This window comes from Octodon degus, unplaced genomic scaffold (assembly GCF_000260255.1).
Source record: "Octodon degus isolate 3935 unplaced genomic scaffold, OctDeg1.0 scaffold00057, whole genome shotgun sequence".
In the NCBI taxonomy this organism is placed as follows: Eukaryota; Metazoa; Chordata; class Mammalia; order Rodentia; family Octodontidae; genus Octodon; species Octodon degus.
In genome coordinates, this window is record NW_004524633.1 from 12337174 (window position 1) to 12360316 (window position 23143).

The 23143-nt window shown below is 34.4% G+C and overlaps 1 protein-coding gene across 1 annotated transcript in view; it reads right to left on the reverse strand.

Moving 5' to 3' along the window:
- Nucleotides 1-23143, reverse strand: part of Lrriq3 (leucine rich repeats and IQ motif containing 3) — a 148280-nt gene that overhangs the window by 101478 nt on the left and 23659 nt on the right. Inside the window, exon 4 of the mRNA XM_004634031.2 lies at nucleotides 16202-16335. Within this exon, the coding sequence (XP_004634088.1) occupies nucleotides 16202-16335 (134 nt within the window). The remainder of the gene's footprint in view (nucleotides 1-16201; nucleotides 16336-23143) is intronic.

Genomic DNA, 23143 nt, shown 5'->3' on the forward strand with positions numbered 1-23143 from the left:
TTTACCTGGCCCTGCTGAGCATGGGCTGGAATACATTCATCATATGTGTTAAGTGACAACATCCCATAGGAGAGGGAACATATGAAAGTAAGGTCACACAATAAACGCATGAGCATGCATGTGTTACGGGTTTTATCTGCATGGTCCTCAAAGCCTGATGCACTCACAGGTGGGCTTCTGGGATGTGATGGGTGTGATGCTCAACAGTGGGTTGGTCCACTGATGAGTTTATAGCTAACTGTGTTGTCTGAGGTGAAGTCTGGTCAAAGGAGATGACCCATTAGGAGCATGGTCTGGAAGGGTACATACCCTTTCTCCCTTTGCAGGCAGGCAATCAGAAATGAATGGTAGAGCCCATCTGACCTGCTTTTCCTTCTATAGGTGGCCAAGGGCAGCTGACCTATGTCCACTGCTTTTATCTGATGCTAAGTTGGCCAAAGCGTGAGAGGGCCTCAACCAACTCAAAGGGGACCCTAAGTGGAGAGGTCATCACAAACGAACCACAAAGCCTAACTAGGGACATTCCTCCCGATGAGGTACGTGCACTGACTGACCTGGGTGTCCTTCAGCTGATCTAACCTCATTATCTTATGCTTAACTCATCATCCACATATACTACAGCTCATGAATGCAAGTACCTGTTGGGAATGATGGAAAAACCCATGTGCAACTCAAAATTAAAAATAGGGCAGAGTAACTCATCAGTACACAGGAGTAGGGGGTCAAACACCCTAGAACAGGATGGATGGTAAATAAAAGAAACCAGAACAAAAGAACTCCTCATCCCTCACATACTGGTGGCACGCTGGCTTGTCTGTTACCTGTGTCTTACTGCTCAGGAACCCTCTGGCTTGGAAACCACTTGCTCGCATGCGGTAATCTAATGTTACAGACTACAGGATACAGGGAATGCTCCAATTGCCCATAGGCTAATTAGATTTGAAAGGAATCTGTGACCCTACCAAAACCAGCCAACAAACCAAGGAACATATATTAAAATGTTCTAAAAATGCTAAAACATAAAAATAAAAGTTCTTTGGACAAGAAAGAACAAGTCTTAAAAATCTAAAATGTGTAATGCAAAGCAAAATCAAGGTAAAATAAATCCAGACATCATTGAACTAAAATAAACCTAAAATATAAGTTGTGACCTATTTTAAAGCAAAAGGAATCTGATGAATGACAAAGAATACCCCTTAAAACAATAAACCAGATGAATTCTCCAAGAGAGTTTGTTTCACAGCAGGAATTAATCCATGTTAAGGAAATTCAGCAGTACAAATAAGACTCCCACCCAAGATGTGAGAGGGACAGGTAGCAACTTCAGCAAATTTAGAAAAATAAAATAAAATAAAACAACAGAAAAAAGAAATTTCTCTTTTTGGAGTTAAATAACAGCAAAATTTTAGATTAATCAGTTGAAAATTTAGTATATTATTAGTAACAAAAATATTACATTATTTTTAAAAGTTTGAGTCCTGAAAGCTTGAAGTTAATTATCTAAATTTAATAGAAAAATATAGGGAAGAGAACATTAAATCAAATGAAGTGTGGATCACAGCAATTTTTCAGTAATAACACAGGTGCATTTAACATTTGCAAAAATTTACAAAATATGATATGCAAAGAGATTTAATTTGAATATTGATACAAATTTAAATTACTACAGTTTTATGAGAATACATAATGTACATTATGGTAATATATTATAAAGTGCAAAAGCACAGAAAGCAAAAAGGACCTGTAATTCAGATAGTTACTGACTTGAAAATATGACTGCCTTGCTGTATACTTAGTGGTCTTTAGCTCTATTTTCCATAAAGAAAATTGTCAGTTACTGAGAAATGCCAGCTTTTAGTTCTTTTATTGTAAAATAAAAGCAAATCAAATTATTGAAAATAATTATTACATACAATATAATAAAAATTATCATCTTTAGAACATTTGTAACTCAAAAGATTTTAAATAGAATTTAACTGAGAAGTAACAAAAAAGATTGCAGTTTCCTAGTAACTTTGACAGTCATTGAAAGTGACAAAAAGGTAGATATAAAATGCATATATTTTAGTACAATTAGAAATATTAATTTTCTATGTAGCCTCTAAATGCTACTTTCAAACTCATATATCAGTGTGTCCCAATCCATTACAAACTTAATAAGAGTCTAAGCTAAAAGGTATAAAAAGTCAAAACATCTTAATAAGTTCTTATTAATGTATTTACAGCAATATTACTATTAGAATAAATAGTGGAAAGCGTATATTGTACTCATAATATTAATGTTGCACAGTACAACAGCCAGCATTAGCAATACAATAATAAGAAAAGTAATTTGCATACCTACTGACCTGAGAAATTAAATTCTAGAAAGGGATGCTAAGATGTACTAACATGCATGCACAAACATATATATTTAAGGGTTTTCCCAATGTTTTTAAATTTTAGAGAAATCAGAAATAGTTTTAACATTCAAAGAGAAGCAAAAGCTTACCTAAACAGAATGAACCTATTCAAAAGAATGCAGGCAGATATTGAAAATTATCTTGTGAAATAATGTTTAGTAATACAGAAAATAGAGGCACACCTATCAGAAAATCCTTTGTAAAATACATACATACATGCACCTGATATATACATGCATGAGTTTTACTTTAAAAAGTCTATCAACAGCGTTTGTTATCTTCTCACAGAACACGTCCCAGCTACCCATCCATACACTCAGTTGGCCTCCCTTGCTTATATGTACACAAGCTTGCCTTCCTCACATAAGCACTGAGCTTCATGAAACTTACTTCTCTGGAAATTACTTCTCTAACATACATTAGTGAAATCTCTCCCAAGTTAAACGGAACTATTGTTGATGCTGTTGATCTACATCCATGTACTACACGGAAATATTTATGGGATGAGCACTCACACTATGGAAGCTGGGAGGTCATAAAAATACTTCCACAGGAATCTTCAGACAGGAGTAACTACAAGAAAGCTAGAGTGGCTAAACTAATATGAGAAAGAAAAAATGCAAACTTAAAATTAAAAATGGTAGCAGAAATTGAGGAAAATTTTATACGGATGAATGGGTCAATCCACTTATTACACATAACAAGCTAATCATGTGTGCACCTAACAATACTACATCAAAATATATGATGTAAAACCTGATGCAAATGAATCGAGAAAGAGGCAATTCCACAATAGGAGTTATAGACTTCTTTATCACACTGTGAGTAGTAAGTACAATGATTCCAGAGTAAATAAACATACTGGAGAATATAAAACTTCTACCCACAAAATTTGCTTAGTTTTGTTTGTTTTGCAGTACTAGGGATTGAACTCCAGACCTTGCGCTTGCCAAGGTCCTGAGATATTCTACTGAGCTATCCCTCCAGTCACTTAACTGATTTTAATAGAATATTCCACCCAACAACTGAATATAATTTCTTCTCAACAATGTGAGACAATTCTCTCAAAATATATGATTAAGCAATGTTATAAAATAAGTCTCAAATTTTTAAAAGATCTAAAAAAATAATGTCAAGTAATTATGTCATGTGACCATGGAAAAATTAAAAATGTGAAGAAAAATTAGTAAAATCTAACTTGCTTGGAAATTAAATATTTGTTTAAAGCTTCTCAAAAGATAAAATTACTAAAACTTGAAAAGATATAGAAAATTTAATAGATCTTCAATAGGAGAAGAAATGGAATTTGTAACTGAAAGCATTCCTATAAAGGAAAGATACAGCCAAGATAGTTTCACTATACAGATGAGTTTTATCAAATATGTAAATAAGCAAGAAAAAAAATTAACTCTTCATATTGTCTTTCAGAAACATTTCTCAGTTCATTTTGTAAGACCAAGGCATTTTAGCCTGCAGGATGGTAGCTCTACTGTATTTCTGTTGCTCAACAGTGGGCATCCTTCCTGGGAAATATGTTGGTATCCTAGCAGCCAGTGTACTAGTAATGTCAAGGAATAATCTTTAAAAAATTTTTAAAAAATAAAAAGGAAAAAAAAGAAATAATCTTACAAGAACCTTAAAAGAATAAATGAGAGAGCTGGCCTGATAACTTAGTGGACTAAAGCACCTGCTTCGGCAGAGCACAGCAGCCAGGTTCGAACCCCAGCACCACGTTCGGTGCCAACCCCAACCCCAGGGGTGCACTGAGATGGCGACTGAGACTGGGCATGGTGGCGCATGCCTGTGATCCCAGCGCTTGGGAGGCTGAAAACAGGAGAATCACTACAAGTCCCATCTGTACAGTGAGAGCCTGTAGACCCTGACCTAAATACAGAAATAAATAAATAAATAAGTAAATGATCTAATGTAGAATGTACTGATGATGCCAAAACTGCCTCTGGAGTTTTGGTTATGTGTTTGGCATTACTCTCACTCTTAGCAGGGCTAACTGGCCTGACCTTACACACCACACACAGGTGTCACTACACTTAGGTATTACAGTCAATGTCTAAGAAGTGTGGTGAAAAACTTTTTCTTAATCATTATTTCTCCTAATTTTAAATAAAAAATTTCCTTAGCTTGCTTCAGTACTTTCCCTTTCTTCACTACCATTCCGTAGATATTGTCAAAGTTTAGGGAGAAATCAACATTAGTCTATTTTTATTCTCTTAACTCAAATGAAAAACAGTTGGAATATGAAAAACAATCTTCTTTTTCTGATCTTCAATTTTATTCTTCAATTACCTTCTTTTCAAGTTTAGTAAGCCTAAATAATTTTATTGTATCTGTTATTTGTTAAAAATATCTTAAGCATTTTTGAAATGTTATGATGTTTATGTCTTTCTATTTCATTAACAATTGCTTTTGTTTTCAGTTAACAACACCCCGAACATAGGAAACAAACCATTATAATCATCTACATAAATATCACATATATGGGAGCTAGGAACATAGCTCAGCAGCCCAGCATCTGCCTGTCAAGCACCAGGCCCTGAGTTTGATACACACACAAAAAGAAAGAAAAAAAGAAGGAAGGAAGGAAGGAAGGAAGGAAGGAAGGAAGGAAGGAAGGAAGGAAAGAAAGAAAATCACATAAATTTAGTAGACCATATATTCAGTGTAATGGGGGAAAATCATTTAAATTTTAGCTTACTCTTCTTTGTAACTCTCCCTTTTAGTTAGACAATCATTATAGCAAAATTCAATAGAATGTCCATTAAACTGATTCTACAGATTCCATATAATTAGCTACTTTGCATGCATTGTAAAATATTATATGCAAAATTCTCACCCTGTTAATTATGGTACTATGATTGCCTTGGGAAAAACAGATGTGACCAGGCTTTTGAAGAAAATGAGAGAAGGGAGGAAGGAAGAGAGGGCAGAGGGGAGAGAGGGAGGGAGAGAGTAAAGGGTGGAAAGAGAGAAGGACAGAAAAAAATGATGACAGCAATTATCCAAGTGATCCTACCAATTAGTAAACGCCCACTGTGTGGTTCTTTTTCCTACCACATCCACTGCTACTGAACTGCTTAGCAAATTACCCATAATGTACCTATAAATACCATTCTCTTCAACTTCTACAGCTATATTTTTAAACAGGTGCTTTGACAGATCTATACACTTTTAGTAATTAAACTTGCTGCTTACAGACTTCTTGTTATAATTTTTACCTCAATAAGTTGGCAAGTGATATTTGATGAGATTTTTCTGGACTTAAATACTCAGAATGGTTTTTCCTCTCTATAATAATTGGTAATACTTCTTGATAGGAATACTGACTATATAAAAATACTATTGTCATGGGATTCAGAGATAAAATTTAAATTTGGACCTTAAATGTCTTCAAAAGTCCCTGTTGTTAAATACACAGTACCCAGTATGGTGAGAATCAGAGGTTGTGGAAACTTTAATAGGTTAAGTTATAGAGGGAGGGAGGCTCCTAGTCATTGGAGGACCATGCTTAACAGCAACTGTGGAACACTCAGCACTTCCTTTCGCTGCCTTGCATCCAGAATGGAGGAGAAAGGTTTTCCCTGCCACATTTTCTCTGCATAATGTATTAGACTCCTGCCAAAGCTTGAAAAGCAAGGAATCCAACCAATCATTAGAATTTCCCAAACTGCAAGCCACAGTCAACCGTGACTCTTTGTAAGTTGATAGAGAAAGTTTACACAGAAAATCGTTTCTAAGAATTAGGGGTCACTGTATAAAGTTACGTCAAAGATCTTTTGAAAATGGTTAGCAACAGGAATTTGGTAAAGTTTCATGCAGCAGGCTAGAGAAGCCTACGTTACTGTAATTAAAGCTTAAGGGTGATTCTTGTGAGAAATCTGAAGCCTGGAATGCTGATGGGCAGGAACGTGGAGAGTAAAGCTGATGCTGACAGGGTGCCAGATGAAAAGGAGGCGATTGCTCTAGCAGCAACTCTATTTTCATCATGGCACTAAAAGCCAGTGCCTTTTATCTAGGCCCTGAGACTTTCCTGGAGGTTGGGCTAAAAGGTGTCACACTGGTTCACCTGGGAAAGGAAGCTGCAAGGCAGCATGGCATTCAGGGATCAGCAGGGGTACTATTGATTGATTATTCTCATAATTTGAAAATTAGGAACAAGATAGATCAAGGCAGAATAATTTGAAAAGAAAAAACAAGGAGTTTTACCTGAAAGAGTGTGTATTTAAAAGTGCTGTTCAAGGGCAGTATGGTGATAGTAGCCAATGGAAAGAAACCTAGTGCTTTGTATCGATAACATAAAAGATTCCAGGAGGAAATCTCAAAATCACCAAGGCCTCAGGTATCAGGGGCCCAGAAAGTTAGAAATAAAAATCTGTTTCCACGTCTTTCCAGAGAAGATACTTCTCAAAAAAGACCAGGCAACTTCCTTACCAGGATTGACTAAGCTAGCAAGTCCATATCTCCACAACTACAGCTCAAGAAATAAGATAAAGAGATAAAATACTTTCTTCAGAAAATTATAATACAACTAATCAAAGTAATAAGGCTCTCTGGCCAGCACTCATTATAGGAAATTTGAGTTCAACTACATAGTTTTCAAAGATGTATGTTTCTGAGATAATCACTGATGTTTAAGAGTAGAACTGTCCTTATAGAGATAGCATCAGCAGACAAAGCTGATTCCGCTGTGACAGCCTGCCCCATTAGGGCGTGCACCAAGGCCAGGCATCGGGGATGCAGTGCCTCACACCTGCTGATAGGTGAACTGCTCACACCCCACGTGCCGGAATATCTGGAGGATGCTGGAGCGAGTCCACCCACCTTTCTATGCCATTAGTCTACCACTGAGTCTAATGAGGGCAAGAAGAGAGTGACAAAGCTAGCTTATGTGTATATTTACAGGAACAAACATTTATTTTGATAGAAATCAAACATACAAATATTCAACGTCTAGTACCTCTTTAAAATATAGAATTAGTTTCTTAAATGTATAATATATGTCTACCTTTAATTTTTAAGATTCATTGGAATCAAAACATCTTGTTAGTACCATTAAATCTACTTGGGGTACACAATGCCTGCTTGGCAAGGAAAGGTCCTGAGTTCAATCCTCAGTACAAAAAACAAAAATAAAGAATAAAAATAAATTTATTTGGGATACATTTGAAAGATACGAAGGAATAATTCAATGTAATTGTAATGACTCATATAGACTCATTATTTAGCTTGGAAAGATGAATTCTAAACTATATGCAATCTATATAATTGATGATATTTAAATTATTCAAAATTGTACATTCTATCATGAAACTCTATTGATCCTTTGGTAACAATGAAACAAAAAGGACTTTTGGTTGATAAATATAAAAAGTACATTCTGTGTTCCAAGATAATATTAACTATGTTAAAATTACAAATTGTGGAGAATACTATCTTGAAATCAATACCTTGTAGTTACAGATTATGATTAAAAATCCCTAACATGTAAAGCTAAAAGAATGTAGAACCTTTGTCCATGTCTATCATATTTAACTTAGAAAACTTTTAATTGCAAAGTTGCTCTAAATTTATTATGCTTAAACTGCTGATATTAAATTTCAGAAATTATGCTACAATTATTTTCAACATACATTTTGAAGGTAGGAATTAACTTAATTGTTGTAAGTGCACATAGCAATTCAGAAGCACCACTTCAGCAATCGTTCCCTCAGTCACACAAGTTCAGTGTTACCTAATAAACCATCTCACCTTACAAGCTAGTGAAGCACTAATGATAAACCTAACAGCATTGTAGTAATAGATGTTTCCATTTTGGCTATCTGAATTAATATGCAGTAATCTCCAGTGTACCCATGATTTAAAGGAGGAGAGATTCCTTTCTGTGCTTTTCTAAATGTAAGGCATTTTTCACGCGAACTTCAGTCAACTCAATGCCATCTCCTTGGATTTTTGCTCATTAGAGAATAAATGAAAAGCACAAAGACAACAGAAGAGTATTTGCTGCAGCTTCAGCAGAAGGACATAGAGAGGAGTAGCCAATAGTAACAGACAGAAAAAAAAAAAAAAAAAAAAGCATACAGCTTCTCTGGTGAGTCCTGGCTCAGTTTCCAAGTCCGATTAGTATGGCACACTGGATTTTGTGAGATTCCTAGGTCAATCTTCAACAATTTACTCATTCTCTGAACTTAAAGTTAGCTTTTTCTGTTTGCAAGAAAGAAATTTAGACATTTCTTCATCTTATTCCATTTTACATAACTATAATAGAATACCCCCAGTTATACAACTTCTTAAAAAAAGGTATATTTTTGACAATTGTAGAAGTTGGAAAGAAACACGTGAGAGGCTGCATCTGGTGAAAGCCTTCTTGCTACATCATAACATGGTAAAGGGCATCATATGACAAGGAAAATCAAAAAGTGAAATTCACATCATTCTTTTATAAATAACATTAATCCAGACACAGGATTGGAGCTCTAGTAACCTCTATAGCTCCTTTGAGGCTCCGCCTCTCAGTGCAAGCCTTTAGGAGGATACACACTACAGCCGTAGTGCATAATCTAATCTTGCAAAATTTATGTAAGGTAGATAAGAAAAGCGCTTCAGTCATTCAGTGAAAACAACTATTTTTGAAATATTCATCAACACTAAATTTAAAAATGACCAGAAGCATATTATATTACTGAGTACGATGTTACTTACTAGAACTGCTGCATCAATTTTAAAAGAATTCTGAGATATTCTGTTACCAAAATAGAATAAATTAGAATTTTCTCAATTATATTTGTATTAAATATTTAAATGAAGTACTTTTTCTTCTTTCTTTTTTCATTAAAATAAGTTTTGGTTCTGGGGACTGAACCCAGGGCATTATAGATGCTAAACAAGCGTTGTACCACTGAACTATATCCCCAAACCCGATTTTTCAAACTTATATTTATTCATGAATCCTCAATTTTCCTTAATTATATTCTGCAAAGTAATTATAATATCTCATAAAGGTCCTATGAAGATTGAATGAACTAATGAATAGTAAATTTAAATTTTTAGACACAGCAAGTATATGTCAGTGTTAAAAATAAAAATCATTTTATAATATAAAATAATCATACACTATATGCTTTTATATATGCATATATATATATGAAATTAATCATCTCACTGAATGTAAACTTTGTAAGAGCAGTGACTTTGAAATATTCGTTCACTGTTATATGTTCAGGACCTAGAAAATTTCCAGCCTACAATATGTATTAAGTAAATACCTGTAGAATTAATTAATAAAAATTTTTAATTGTGCAACCCACTTTATATGATGCATTTGAGAACACATATGGTTGTGTAATTTTATAACTTTGACATAAAAATTTCATAAAATAGTGTTATTTTTCCCAGGTTCTAGAAAATGGTAGCAGAATGTGAAAAAAAAAAGTTTTATTTGGCCACAATATAAAATCTGTGTGGCCCTAAATTCTGGTTACATAAGTTATAAGCATTGTAACTTCAGGAAATTATTTACAAGGTTGCTTATCAGATCAAATGAGATAGAGTGCACAAAAGATCTAACATATCATGCAAGCCAGGACTTGAATATTTGTCTGCTGATTCTAATCCTCTGCCTACTTTAAGTAACACCAAGAAATTCTCAGAGGAGTATGTAATTATGCCCTGTTTTATATTACGTACTTGCTAACAAATTTAAAAGTAAATAAGTAGGAGTCTTTATAGGAATTGCTTACAATTAGTAAAACTTTATTAATTTGGCACATTGGTACATTCATTAATTTGGTACATTTGGTACTTGGTACATTTTATCTTTTAAGATTACTGTTTCTCATTGTACAAATAGAAAATTCTAACAGTATGCTTAAGATAAGAAAAGTTTTGTGTTTTCATTTATTCATTGTCTTTGATCAACTATCCACTTCTGCGTGATGCAAGATTCTCCCATCTTACAGTTGTGTGCAGGAATGCCCAATCGGCCACATCAAGATTTCCTCAAGTTGCGTTTCCATCTGGGGTCCTTCCCAACCTAGCATTTTCTCTCTCAAGTATCCGATTCCAAGGAGAGCCTAAAGAGCTCCCTGTCCTTTTCTGTCAGTTCCCTTTTGCTTCTCAAAGGGACTGCTGCAATATGGGTTTTGTACATCTAATCATGTGTGTCTGCCTCTCAAAGATTAAACTAACCGTGTCTTTTGTAATTTGACAAATGGTAACTTTTAGTTTCACTTTCCAGTTGGTAATTGTTGATAGTCATTTCATCAACACTGATTTTACCAGCTTGCACAGTCACAGTGAAGACACCAATAAGCGATTACTATTTTTTTCCTTTCTAGCCAGTTAGTTTTATTTTCCTTCTCCTTACTTAGTTGTGCTGATTTGTGTCCATTTTAAAGAATAGTCTTAACAGTTGACATTCTTTTTGGTTCCATATGTCAAGGAGAATAATGTCAATATTTCATTTTAAGTGCTAATAAACATGTTAAAAGATAGGTAATACTTATTAAATTTAAGAAATGTTCTTTTAATCCTAATTTACTAACCTTTATTTTAGTCTCAAACAGATGATGCATTTTGTCAACCAATTTCTGTTGCAAACATTAAGATGATGAAACACATGTAGTTTTTACATTGCAAAGCACACAATGAATGGTGCAAGCTTATGTATACTTAGAAATGTATCCTTCATTGGACAATTCTGGAATGTACTATTTTTTATTGCTGAGTAACAAATTCTACAAATTTAGTAGCTGGGCTGGGCTCTACGATGGAAAAATATTTCCTTCTAAGTTTATTCAGCTTCTTCATAGAATCCAGTGATTTGGATCAAGTGCCCATCTTTATGTTGACTCTGTCAGGAGATATTCCCAGCTCAACGGTCACACACTCAAGATGATCTTGTCCTCACTGGGGCAGCCACAGTTGGTAAAATAATAGGTGTTTTTTCTGATCTTCTGTTTCACCAAGAGCCAGGTAAAACTGTTTTGTAAGTCCCTGTGTGATTAGCTTACATTATCTGCCAATATAATCTCTTCTAAAATCATTTTATTAATATGTAACATTAATCACATCTGCAAAAGATCATCTTCTTTAAAATATAATAATTACGAGAGTGATATGATTTTGCAGCAAAGGCCATATAGGTCACCTTAGAATTCTACCTATTCCACATCCAATAAGAGCAAATGATACAAAAATATCAGATTCGCTGGACCAATTCAAAGCCAAAACATAGAAGTTTCATAATTTCACAAGTGTCAATTAACATGATATTGAGCAAAATGAAAAATGGCTGTGGTGTTTTTCCTCACTTATTATTCTGTAACATGATTGATTTACTAATATCAAGCTAATCTATTTCTAAAATAAACATATTGCTTATAATGTATTATGTTTCATATAAATAACTGCATCTGGTTTTCAAGTATGTTATAATAATGAATCAGTAAAGCCAGTTACAGCTAATGTCTCTTTCTGGTATGATTTCAATTATGGATTAAATTGCTCTAACGTATGGAGGACTATTCAACATTTTGATTTCTTCTCCAGTTAATCTGAAAAGTGTGTTTCTTAAAGGAATTTGCCCATTTCACATAAAAATTGGTAAATTACTTGTTAGAAAGTCATTCATTATATTATCTCTAAAATCCACACCTCTGCAGATATTCTTTTTTCATTATTTACTTTAATAATTTGTATTTTTCCTTCTCTCTTTGCTTTATTAGGCTTGCTAAATCTTTATCAATTTGTTATCCTTTGAAAAGAACCTACTTTTGGCTTTATTGACTTTTACATAGTCTTACCATGTTAACTATATATAGTAAATTCTATTTCATCCTTTTGTTTCACTAACCTATATTACCTTCTTAATGATTATACTTGGATATAAAACCAGAATTCTTTTTTCATCTCCATGTAACTAATTCTTAATTTTTTTTTAAGAACTGGGGATTGAACTCAGGTCCTTGCACTTGAGAGGGAAGCGCTTATTCCACTGAGCCATCTCCCCGGCCCCTCCATGTAACTAATTCTTAATTTTTCAACTCCAGGATTCTCCTTTATTCCTAATACATGTAGAAGTGCTAAAGCAACAAAATGATTTTTTCTCCTGCTTTCAAATACTGTATGGCAGAAACTGGTAGATACTGTCAAACCCAATTCCCCTTTGGGCCTTAATAACAAAAGCAGAATCTCATGCAGATAACCATCTGGCCAAACAAAAGATTCTATTTCTTAGTATTTCTTCTTTCCAATGTGCTCTTATCAGGAAATTCTGGCAAAGAAAGTGAAGGAAAGGAGAAATGCAGTATTCCTAAGGAGACTGATTAAAGTTGACATTTAGGTGGGAAGATAAACGCTTCCTGCTGTACTGCATGGCCCAAGTCTCCCAGAATTCACTCAGATATAATGACGGAAACTTTGCTGGCCACACTGGACCACACACAGCTGTGAGGATAGAACACAGAAGAATACACAGAAAACAAAACCTTAAAAGAAGCTTGAATTCCTGATTTTGTGCAATCACTGAGAATTCTTGGACTACAGAAAAGATCTGTTATTTAAAAGAAAAAAAACTTTTGCATAGTTTAAGTCACATGTTTAGAACTATCTGTTATATAGAACTAAATTAAATAAATGAATAAACATATACTTAGTTTCTTTTATAAATAAATATTTATCAGCCTGGCAAGCACAAGGTCCTGAGTTTGATTCTTACAAAAAAAAATAATAATTGGCTAAAGCATTCAAAAAACTACATTATAATATGATGACTATGATCCTCTTTCTCATGTTTCTGTTCTGAAAATAATCCTATATTATTTTCCTGTTTTGCTCTGTTATATTAATAAATGATGAAGCATGTTTACTTGTAAATAAGAGTAAAATATCATAAAGTTCATAAGAAATAAACTCTGACCCCTTCCAAAACCTAGTTTTATTACATTTAGTACAAGTTCATTTGTTTGAAAAAGCATGCAAATGTATTAAACTTTATAAGTAATAAACTCTGAGCTCCACAAAACTTTGATTACAAAAACACTAGCATTGAGATGGCTCCTACTTTGATACTGTCAAAATAAATTTACAACCACATGATGCAGCCAATCCACACTTGGAAATTTTCTTCAGAATATAAGAAAAAAAATCTGCATTTCTGAAATTTCTGTTCACCAAGCCAGATTTATTTATAAGAAATATTCAACTATTTGAAATAACTACCTGCATTACCCTAACTTATGTCTCTTGATATCTAAATATCTGTTCCATAAGTATTTTTCTCATATTGCACCTATTTGATATTTTTTATGGGAAGGTTCCTTCTAGATATACAAAATTTGAATAAATGGGTAATATTACTGTCACCTGTAAGACCACAGTCCTGTTAGCAATCATGTTGCAGAAAAAAGATCTTTCATCTGAAGCCTGTGACAAATAGAAACACTACAAAAAGTACTCCCTAGGAAATTGGAGAGTCAATTTAAGAAGACAAACTGAACTCCGCAGAGGTTTTTCATATTTCAGCAGTGCTTGAACACAAGCATTGTCTAGTAAGGAACCCGACTATTCTGTGACTGTGAACCTCCAGATCCGGGCCCAAACCTTAGAATAGAATCCCAATTGAGTCTCATAAAGCAAGAGAAAACAGGAAAATGAAGAAAAAATGCCAGGGTTCTAAACAACACAAGTCAGAGAGTGTAGCTTACCTAATGAAAGGAAACTATAACCTATTATTTTAGAATGAATTAAAAGACAGCAAGAAAAGTATGTAAGACTCATAAAACCTATAACTAGACAAATATTGAAACCACCATGGAAAAAGAATCTGTGTTTAAAACTCTATAGATAGATTTAACTTGAAGTGGCCTAATGACAAACATGTTCTAGCAAACTAAAAAATTCTCTAGAAAAATAGAAAACTAAATGTTTTAAATTAAAATATGATAAAATTATGCAAGGGAATGATAGCTCTGATAAAAAAAAATCAAGCAATTGCTCAACAAAACATTGAAATTATATATGTTAAATATGTAGAACAAAAAGTCTCTAAATTTAGGATGTGTGTTATGTTTCAATGTAATATATGGTATTTCAAAGCAGCTTAAGCAAAACTTTCAAGAAAAGTAAAAAAAACATTTCATAGTGGGAAGATAATTCTCATGGTTAGAAATAGACATAAGAAGACCAATCACTTGGATCCCCTAGGTATAGCAATCTACAAGAACACTTTATGATAGCTTTTCCTATCCTAAAGATAGGGAAAAAAAGTAGTATTTCCTGCATTTAGCTTTCACTTTCCCACAGAAGATCTAGAAATGCTTTTCTGATTTCAGCTCCCACATTCTTTTAATTTATTGCTCTATGTATCAATTCAGCAAAAATGTTTTGAGCACTCAGCGTCAGTCAATCACTCTGTGATGCGCTCAAGATGCAGAAAGCAAACAAGGGGTGTGGCCTCTACCTACAGACTTCACAGTGCGTCTCAGTACACAGACAACTACACAGCTACAGCAACACAGCACAGTAAGTGAGACAAGTTTGTAGTGTAGATGTTTGTCCTAAGCAAATTGGGATCCACGTGCTCCACTAACCACCTACTACATGTAGACGAGTACAAGGGGACTCTTCTTTACCACAGAATGTTGAATCTCAATTCAGTGAAATCCCCTAACTTTCCTTTCTCAGGAAATGTCTACCTTACTCTATGTTTTATTATTAATATTACCATTAATTTAAGACAGAGTTTTGCTAGGTAATTCAGGCTAAGCTTGAAGGCCTGCGTGGCCCAGGCTTGCCTCCCGCTATCACAATCTTCCTGCCCCCAAAGACTGGGAGTATGATGAAATTCCACACAGCCAGCTCTATACTTATTTTAAGCCTACATATATTTCAGAGCCAAATGTCATTTCTATCTCTTGAACTTTCTTTCTTTCTTTCTTTCTTTCTTTCTTTCTTTCTTTCTTTCTTTCTTTCTTTCTTTCTTTTCTTCTTTCTTTCTTGCTTTCTTTTCTTGTGGTACTAGGGATTGAACTCAGGACCTTGTGCTTGCCAGGCAAGCACTTATTCTACAGTGCTATCTCCCTGGCCCTTGAACTTTATTATTATCAACTCAAAATAAACTATAAAAATGTTCATTTATTTTTCCATATGATTGATACTTGGCATGAATAATTACACATATATTGATTGACAAACATCCTTATCTCCCAAGAATATTGAAAGACCAAAACATAGTTTCCTTCATTTGCAAAGAACAACTACAGCAAAGGAATGCAAGAAAAACCAGAAGGAAGGACAGCTTGCTAAGAGATAACAGAGATGGGTGTGATAGATATATTTTAGCACAACTGTTTTCAGATCCAAACAAGGTATAAACTCCTTGTGTACAATTTTTTCATGGTTTATATTTCCATGGTATCTCATTATCTAATTCATGGCTTTAATTTCTATTATGTCCAATTACTGAGAAAATGAGTTATTGATTTATAGATTTAAATTTTATTCTGTTAAATATCAGACTTATTCAAATAATGATTGGTAAAGGCTTGTTATTTTAGAGTCAATTTTAAAATAAAAAATACAGCTCCAAATTTTGATTGTGCTAAGTATTACATATACATATATATTTTTTCTTTAATATTTTCCTTAGAACTAGCATAAAAAGCTTGTCAAATATCATTTTGAGGATGCAGAATACAAAAAGAAAATACAAGTTATCAGAGAACTGGCTTTTTATCACTGATTTTCTTATTGCTTCCTTATTGAATTAGCAAACAAATAAAGCTTACCTGAAATGTTTTCTAACTAAGAAACCACGTATCCATCTTTGAATAATCAAAACTGGTGAGTTATGAGCCAGAATTACATTAATTCTTGAAATAATATATTTAATGTTATTAATTTCATCCTCATAGGTTTTTCCCTGTATAAGCAAAATATATTCAGTAACTTGTCTTTCATGACAATATTTATAAAACATATTATAATCTTGGTAATGCAATTATATAAAAATTAATAAAATATATATATATGTATCATAGTCATAGTAATTAAATAATATATTTCAGAGTATTTTTATTAAAAGTAAAATATTAAGAATTATTAGCATCAATTACATTTCCCTATACAAAATGCAGTTTCTTAATAATAGTGTGCATTCAAGATTTTTACACAGATCTGACAACACATATGTAATATTTTGATTAGAGTCATTCTGATCTCTCAAAGGATGGCATCCAGTGAAATTTAAAAGTAAGTTGTGGGGCCAGCCAAATATCTCAACAGATTAAAGCATCTGCAAGCAGGTGCAGGAGCCAGGGGTTTGGTCACCAGGCCTGCTGTGCCTGTCCCGCCCCCGGGGCCCACTGAGACAGCAATTGAGACTGGGCTTGGTGGTGTGGGCCTGCAATCCCAGCTCTTGGGAGGCTGTAAACAGGTAGAACACTACGAGTCCAATCTAGTAGTGAGACCCTGAAGACCCTTGTAGACCCTTCCCCTAAAATACAAAAAAAGTAAGTTGTGGATCACCAAAAACTATTACAGGTCGAATTTACAAAGTAAGTTACAGTAGTTTAAAATGTTGTAGCTTTACTAAGATGTTGGATGCTTTTATTTGAACATATGCATTCCATCAGGAAAGATACTACCTTTAAGAAAGAGCTCCTTTCTTGCAAATCTTTAGATTTGAGACCATACACTCTTTGTAACTCATTGAGCACTTGAGTGTTTAGAAATAAGGTCATTATTACTTCTGTTTTCAATGTAGAATACATTTATTTATTTATTAGAATAATACATTTAAAATATGACATTTACATTACATAAAATCACCTAATCTGGAGATTACTATCCCTGTGATGTTCAAAATATACACCTCTACATCCTGTATGCATCGTTATCTATTTCCTGTACAAGATATTACAAACTATTGTTAAAAAAATTGCTCCTTCAGATTTATGCTTCCAAACATATTAGAATCAATTGCTCATTTTTTCACTGCCTAGAAACCATAGCTGGAGTTAACATTCCAAAATTCAAATCTGATCACACGGCAGGCTTGCTTGATATATTTATTTGATGGCACCAGAAGATCAATTACAAAACCTTGAGTTGGCACAAAATGTCTCTCATGACTAACTTCTTTCCTCATTGCAGTCTTATCCCCTTTCTCATGCTGTGCAGCAGCTTTTGTTCTGCCAGTACCCCCCTCTGAAGCTCAATCACACCTCAGCGCACCCAACACATGCCACTGCTTTTCCAAACTGCCCTCTCAATTGTCTCTGTCTTATTCTTTGGGAAATCAAGTTCATTCCTCCAAAAAAGATTCTCCTGACATTGATCTCAGAACAATATCCTTCTGCAATATTATCCCGTGCAGTAGCTCATCCATCAGACTTGACAGTGTTGAATTTTACCTGGCCCCTGTAATCCTGAAAAGGCTTGGAAGTTAAGAAATCTCCTCACTTCTTTGTTTTAGGAAAAGGCAAAGATAAAGGCAAAGAGGTAGCAATCTTCTACCTCTTCTGACAGACACATAAACTCACAATTTCCCTCTTGTTAGAGGCACACAGACATATCTACCAACAATTCGCTGAACTGTTCAGTCCCCATTGTTTATCAGAATAAAACCCTTCTGGGCCAAACTTTGGCTAAGGTTTTCTACATCTCCAAAGCCTGATTCACCTGCAGACTGAGCCAATAAGAGCCATTTTTGAGAACAGGAGAATCACAGGTTCAGGCATGCTCTATCTACTGGCAGGTCACGATGCTTCATTTATTGCATTTTCTTACATCAACCTCTCTCCAATCTTGCTCTACACTGTCTGAAAAAGGAAAACCTTTTGACTAACCTTTCAGACCTTTGCGTAGCTTATAATATTCAGGTCTCAGCACTATCTCTAGTACAACAATGTCTGCCAAGCCTCTGTGAATGGTCCCATCCCTAACAGGAGATAAGCTTTTTAAATAAAGCCATTTACTTACTAAATCTTGATTTAAAAAAAAAAATGATGTTCCTACTATGATGGAATTATTGACCTATTTTTGCAATATAAGATAAGTTTAACAACTTTTTTTTAAGTTAGGAAGGTTTTTTTTTGTTGTTTTGTTTTGTTTTGTTTTGTTTTGTTTTGCAGTACTGGGGATTGAACTCAGGACCTTGCACTTGCCAGACAAACACCTATTCTACTGAGTTATCTCCCAGGCCCTCACAACTTTTTCTTTATCTATCTAGGACGAAGTTTCCTGGTTTATAACTGGTATTTGAATATCAACTGACTATCAAATCACCAAGTACAGGTAGTCTGTAATGTTGGCCTGTAAGCTTGTCAGGCAGTGCCAAAGAATGCAGTACTTTAACACAATTATTTTCCTGAGTTGCAATGACATCACACTGCTGATTTTTTCTCTTTTTACTTTTGATTTTTAAGTCCTTATTGTTGGTTCCTCTTCTTCTGGAAGACATTTAAACATTTAGGTAACATGTTTTTATTCATTCTTTCATTTTAATTATTTATGTATTCATTCTTTTATTTGAGGCAGGATCATATCATGTAATTCAGACTGTCCTCGCTGGTCTTGGAACTTATAAGGATCCCCCTGTCTCAGCTTCCAGGTGCTGGGATTGTAGGCATGTGTCACCATGCCCACCCCAAAGTTTTTAATTTCCAGTGGCTAATTTAAGTTTTGTTCTTTTAAATCTCTATTTACTAAATTAGGCTTTCTTTCAATTTCTACATGCCAAATTTCTTCAAAGGATTGCCTTCCTTCTTATACCATACTGCTTCAGATATGCAGACTACATACACAGCTCTATTACCTGTCAAGAATTATCTTTTGAATTAGAAACTCATAGAATTAATTTTCAATTCCATTTCTCTACTTGCACATAAAAATTGAAATAATTCTTTCTCTATTTAAGATGTACACTTCATATTGTATTATCTATATAGTAATTAACATTACCTTCACCTTGTCAACATAGTTAATAAAGCCACATTCCCCTTTGTCATTCCTTTCCCCCCAATAAATCATTTAATTCTATCAAATATCTCCTCACTTTGTTACCTATAATCTCTATGCCCTCTACCAACTTATTAAATCAACTCTTTTAAGGCCCAAACTTCTAACAAACTTTTTCAGAAACACCCAACCCGTCTGATAAAATAAACCAAGAGGCCTGTGCACTAGGACAGGCAGATGGGCCTGGCACTTTAAGTTCCTCTGTGAATTAACCGAAGCCCACCATAAACTATACACTGAGACTGCACACTACCTACTAACATCTTATCAAGATGTTGCTAATTTCTTTGCTAATTAATCTAAATTGTTTCCTGTCTTGATCCCTAAACTTGTTTTATATGTTTCTCCTTTTTCCCTCCAGGAAAAGTACTAGCTATTTGTATCCTGGTGCCAGAATATACATATCAACTCTTTAAAATTTAGATGTGCTCATGATAAAGTAGCTTTTATCAGTTCAAATTCCCTTCTGCTCCAAAATATCAGAATAAAAGATGACTTTTCTAAAATGAAAATGGGGTCACAGGGCCAGCAAGATAGCTCAGCAGACTAAGTGCCTGCTTTGGCATAAGCTCAGGGAACAGGGTTCAATCCCCTGTCCTAAGTGCCGCACCAGCCCCATGGCCCCAGAGGCTTGCTGATCCAGCAACCAATTTCAGACATGGTAGTTCACTCCTGTAATTCCAGCACTGGGAAAGCTGCAAAGAGGAGATCACCATGAGTCTGATCTGTATATTGAGAGCCTGGGGAGGCCGGGGAGATAGCTTGGGGGGCTGGGGAGATGGCTCAGTGGAATAAGCGCTTGCCTGGCAAGCACAGGGGCCTGAGTTCAATCCCCAGTTCCGCCCCCCCCCCAAAAAAAAATTGAAAGCCTGTACCAAATACATAAATGAAAAAATAAGAAAGAAAAAAAAAAGAAAGGAAAGAAAAGAAAATAGAGTCACATAAAAAGCTTAAATATTTCCCCAAGATCGTAAAAAAATAGTCGTCTCCTTGGTGGTATCTCACTTACTATTATAATCCTGTTCTGTTTCGAACATCGTTTGAAATGCTTGAACACATCTTCTAAACTATGAATACTGGATTACTTGTTGTCACTAGAACTTGCCAGCCCCTATGAACACTCCGTGTCTTTGCAAATGCTTTCTGCTACACTTGTGGCAATACCTATGTGCCTAGATGCCTTGCATTCAAAAACCTGTCTGAGAGATAAACATTTATGCTTTCATTTCTATTTCTGTTCCATTAGAAAGCTGACCTTTGGAGATTTTTAAATTCTTTCATGAATTCATCAGACCCATCATATTTTCACCATTTTCTTAGTTTTTATTTCTCCTTTATTTGCTTTAATTTCTCTACCACAATTTTTTGTATTTGTTTTAGATATCCTGGGTCTGAATTCTATGGCTTATTATTGTTTTCTCAACATTTTCACATTTCTTCTCAATTTGGTGGAGCCATTCTGTCAAAGGCCAGCTTTTCTGTGGCTGTCTATGGTTTTTTTGTTCTTTTAATCCCTGTTTATTTCCTCACAGATAAATCCACATATATATTTGCTGCTTATTATAAGCCAGCCTACATTTGGACCTTTCTATGGTCCCTGTTCTGTGATCTGTAGCAACTGATCCCAGCTGCCACTTGGTCTAACTTCACAATGGCAGAATTTCCCCCAGGGCTTGGTATTTTATCATGTTTATTAAGAAAAATATCTGAAAATCAGGCTGCCTTATAGTCTATATTTGATTCAATAGTCTTTTAGTCCACTCAGACTACTGCAAAAAGACACAACTTAATAACCACTGTGTAGTTAAAAGTAACAGAAATTTCTAACAGTTATGAAAGCATGGAGGTCCGACGTAAGTCACAAGTAGATTCTGTGTATGCCTGAAAAAGGTTCACTCCCTGCTTAATAATGATGCCTTTCTACAGTATTCTCACAGCAGTGTATGAAGGGAATTTCCAGAGCATCTTTTGTAGGAGCACTAATCTTACCTCCTTGAACTAATCACCTCCAAGAGTACTTACCTCTAAAACCATCACATCAGGAATTAAATTTCAACACTGGAATGTAGGGGAAACATAAACATTAAATAACAAGTCTCAGTTTTATATTAAAAAAGAAAAAAATCATTATATTGTGTCTACAAAGTACCTTTAAGGAATAATCTTTTTTTTTTTTTTTTTTTTTTTTTTTTGTGGTGGAACCAGGGATTGAACTCAGGCCCTTGCACTTGCCAGGGAAGTGCCTATTCCACTGAGCCATCTCCCCAGCCCCCCGGGAATAATCATTTTTGTACAGCAAAGGTTAAACTTTGCTGATTTATAGTATAAGAGCAATTACACACATCTTCATGTTGTTTGTTTACTGTATTTCAGTTAGTGATACTTAGATTTGGCTCAGCAAAGAGCATGTTCAATATTTAGTATACAAAGGTATACAAGAAAGGAGAGAAAAATGAGGGGAAAGAACACAGGAAAAAATACAGACAATGAAGACTGAAATTGTTATCAGATTCAGTTTTTACCAGCAAAGAACCATTAAGCTTACATAGCAGTTTATAGAAGAGTCCTGCGTGTCACATAGTTATAAATAGTTCCTTCTCTTTAAGGAGATATGCGGAATTATCATCAGATATGGGCAGGGTTAATGTCTCTTCCATAAGAAAAAAAAATCCACGTATACTACTGCTTTCTGATGTCCTAAGGCGATTATTTCACAAAACACCAATGACGGTATCCCTGCAGATTTGTACAAATGCCACAAACCATTTAGTATCTCAAACAGAATATTTCTCTTTTGTATTAAAAGTAACACATTTCCTCCACTATAGGAGTGATGGTTCTGAATAAAAACCACATCAGTTAAATCCCACTGCAAGCTGTATCGTATGGGGCTAAATAACCCATCTATCCCTTTTTTCATCATCTATATAATGGAGATAAAAATGCTGCAATCCCATTGGGTTATTGTATTGTAATATTTATAAAGCATTCAAAATAGTGGCTGGAGCACATCAGACATTGAAACAAGGTTACCTATCAATACATTTTTACTGTATTACTTAAAATGCTAAATTGTTTTAGATTTTTCAAAGGACTTTCACATGCCTAATAATATTCATACTTCCAAAAGTTAACTCAGAGAAAGCTATATGGTAAGCAATTTATTCAAACAAAAAACAATATAAAATTATGAAAGTAGTAAACTACATATAGTATAAAAGTTTTCAATCCAATAAAAATCATGGCAAAAATTTGGGAAAGAATAACATAAATTTAGGCTGAAAGCAATCAATAGTCAGTAAAATAGGTGGTAAAATAAAGAAATAACTACTAAGTACACAAGAAGAACCATTCTAAATTATAATGAGGCACTTGAAAGGAACAATAGTAGATATTTTTGTAATGACTCATATGCAAGAGACTATTTTGCATGCTGACAGTAAGAATATTTTTAAAATATATTTCCAAAATATATTTCAGGGGGCTGGCAAAATAGCTCAGCAGTCTAAAGTGCCTGATTAGGCGAGCTTAGTCAGGTGCAGGGGACCACAGTTAGATCCCTAGCACCACAAACCACACCAGCCCCACCCTCAGGGTGGGCTGAGCTGGCAAAAAAAATAAAAAAGAAAAGAAAAAAATTATATATGGCAGATATATATATTACAACACACAAAATTCAACAAATAAATTTTGATTAATTTAATATTTTA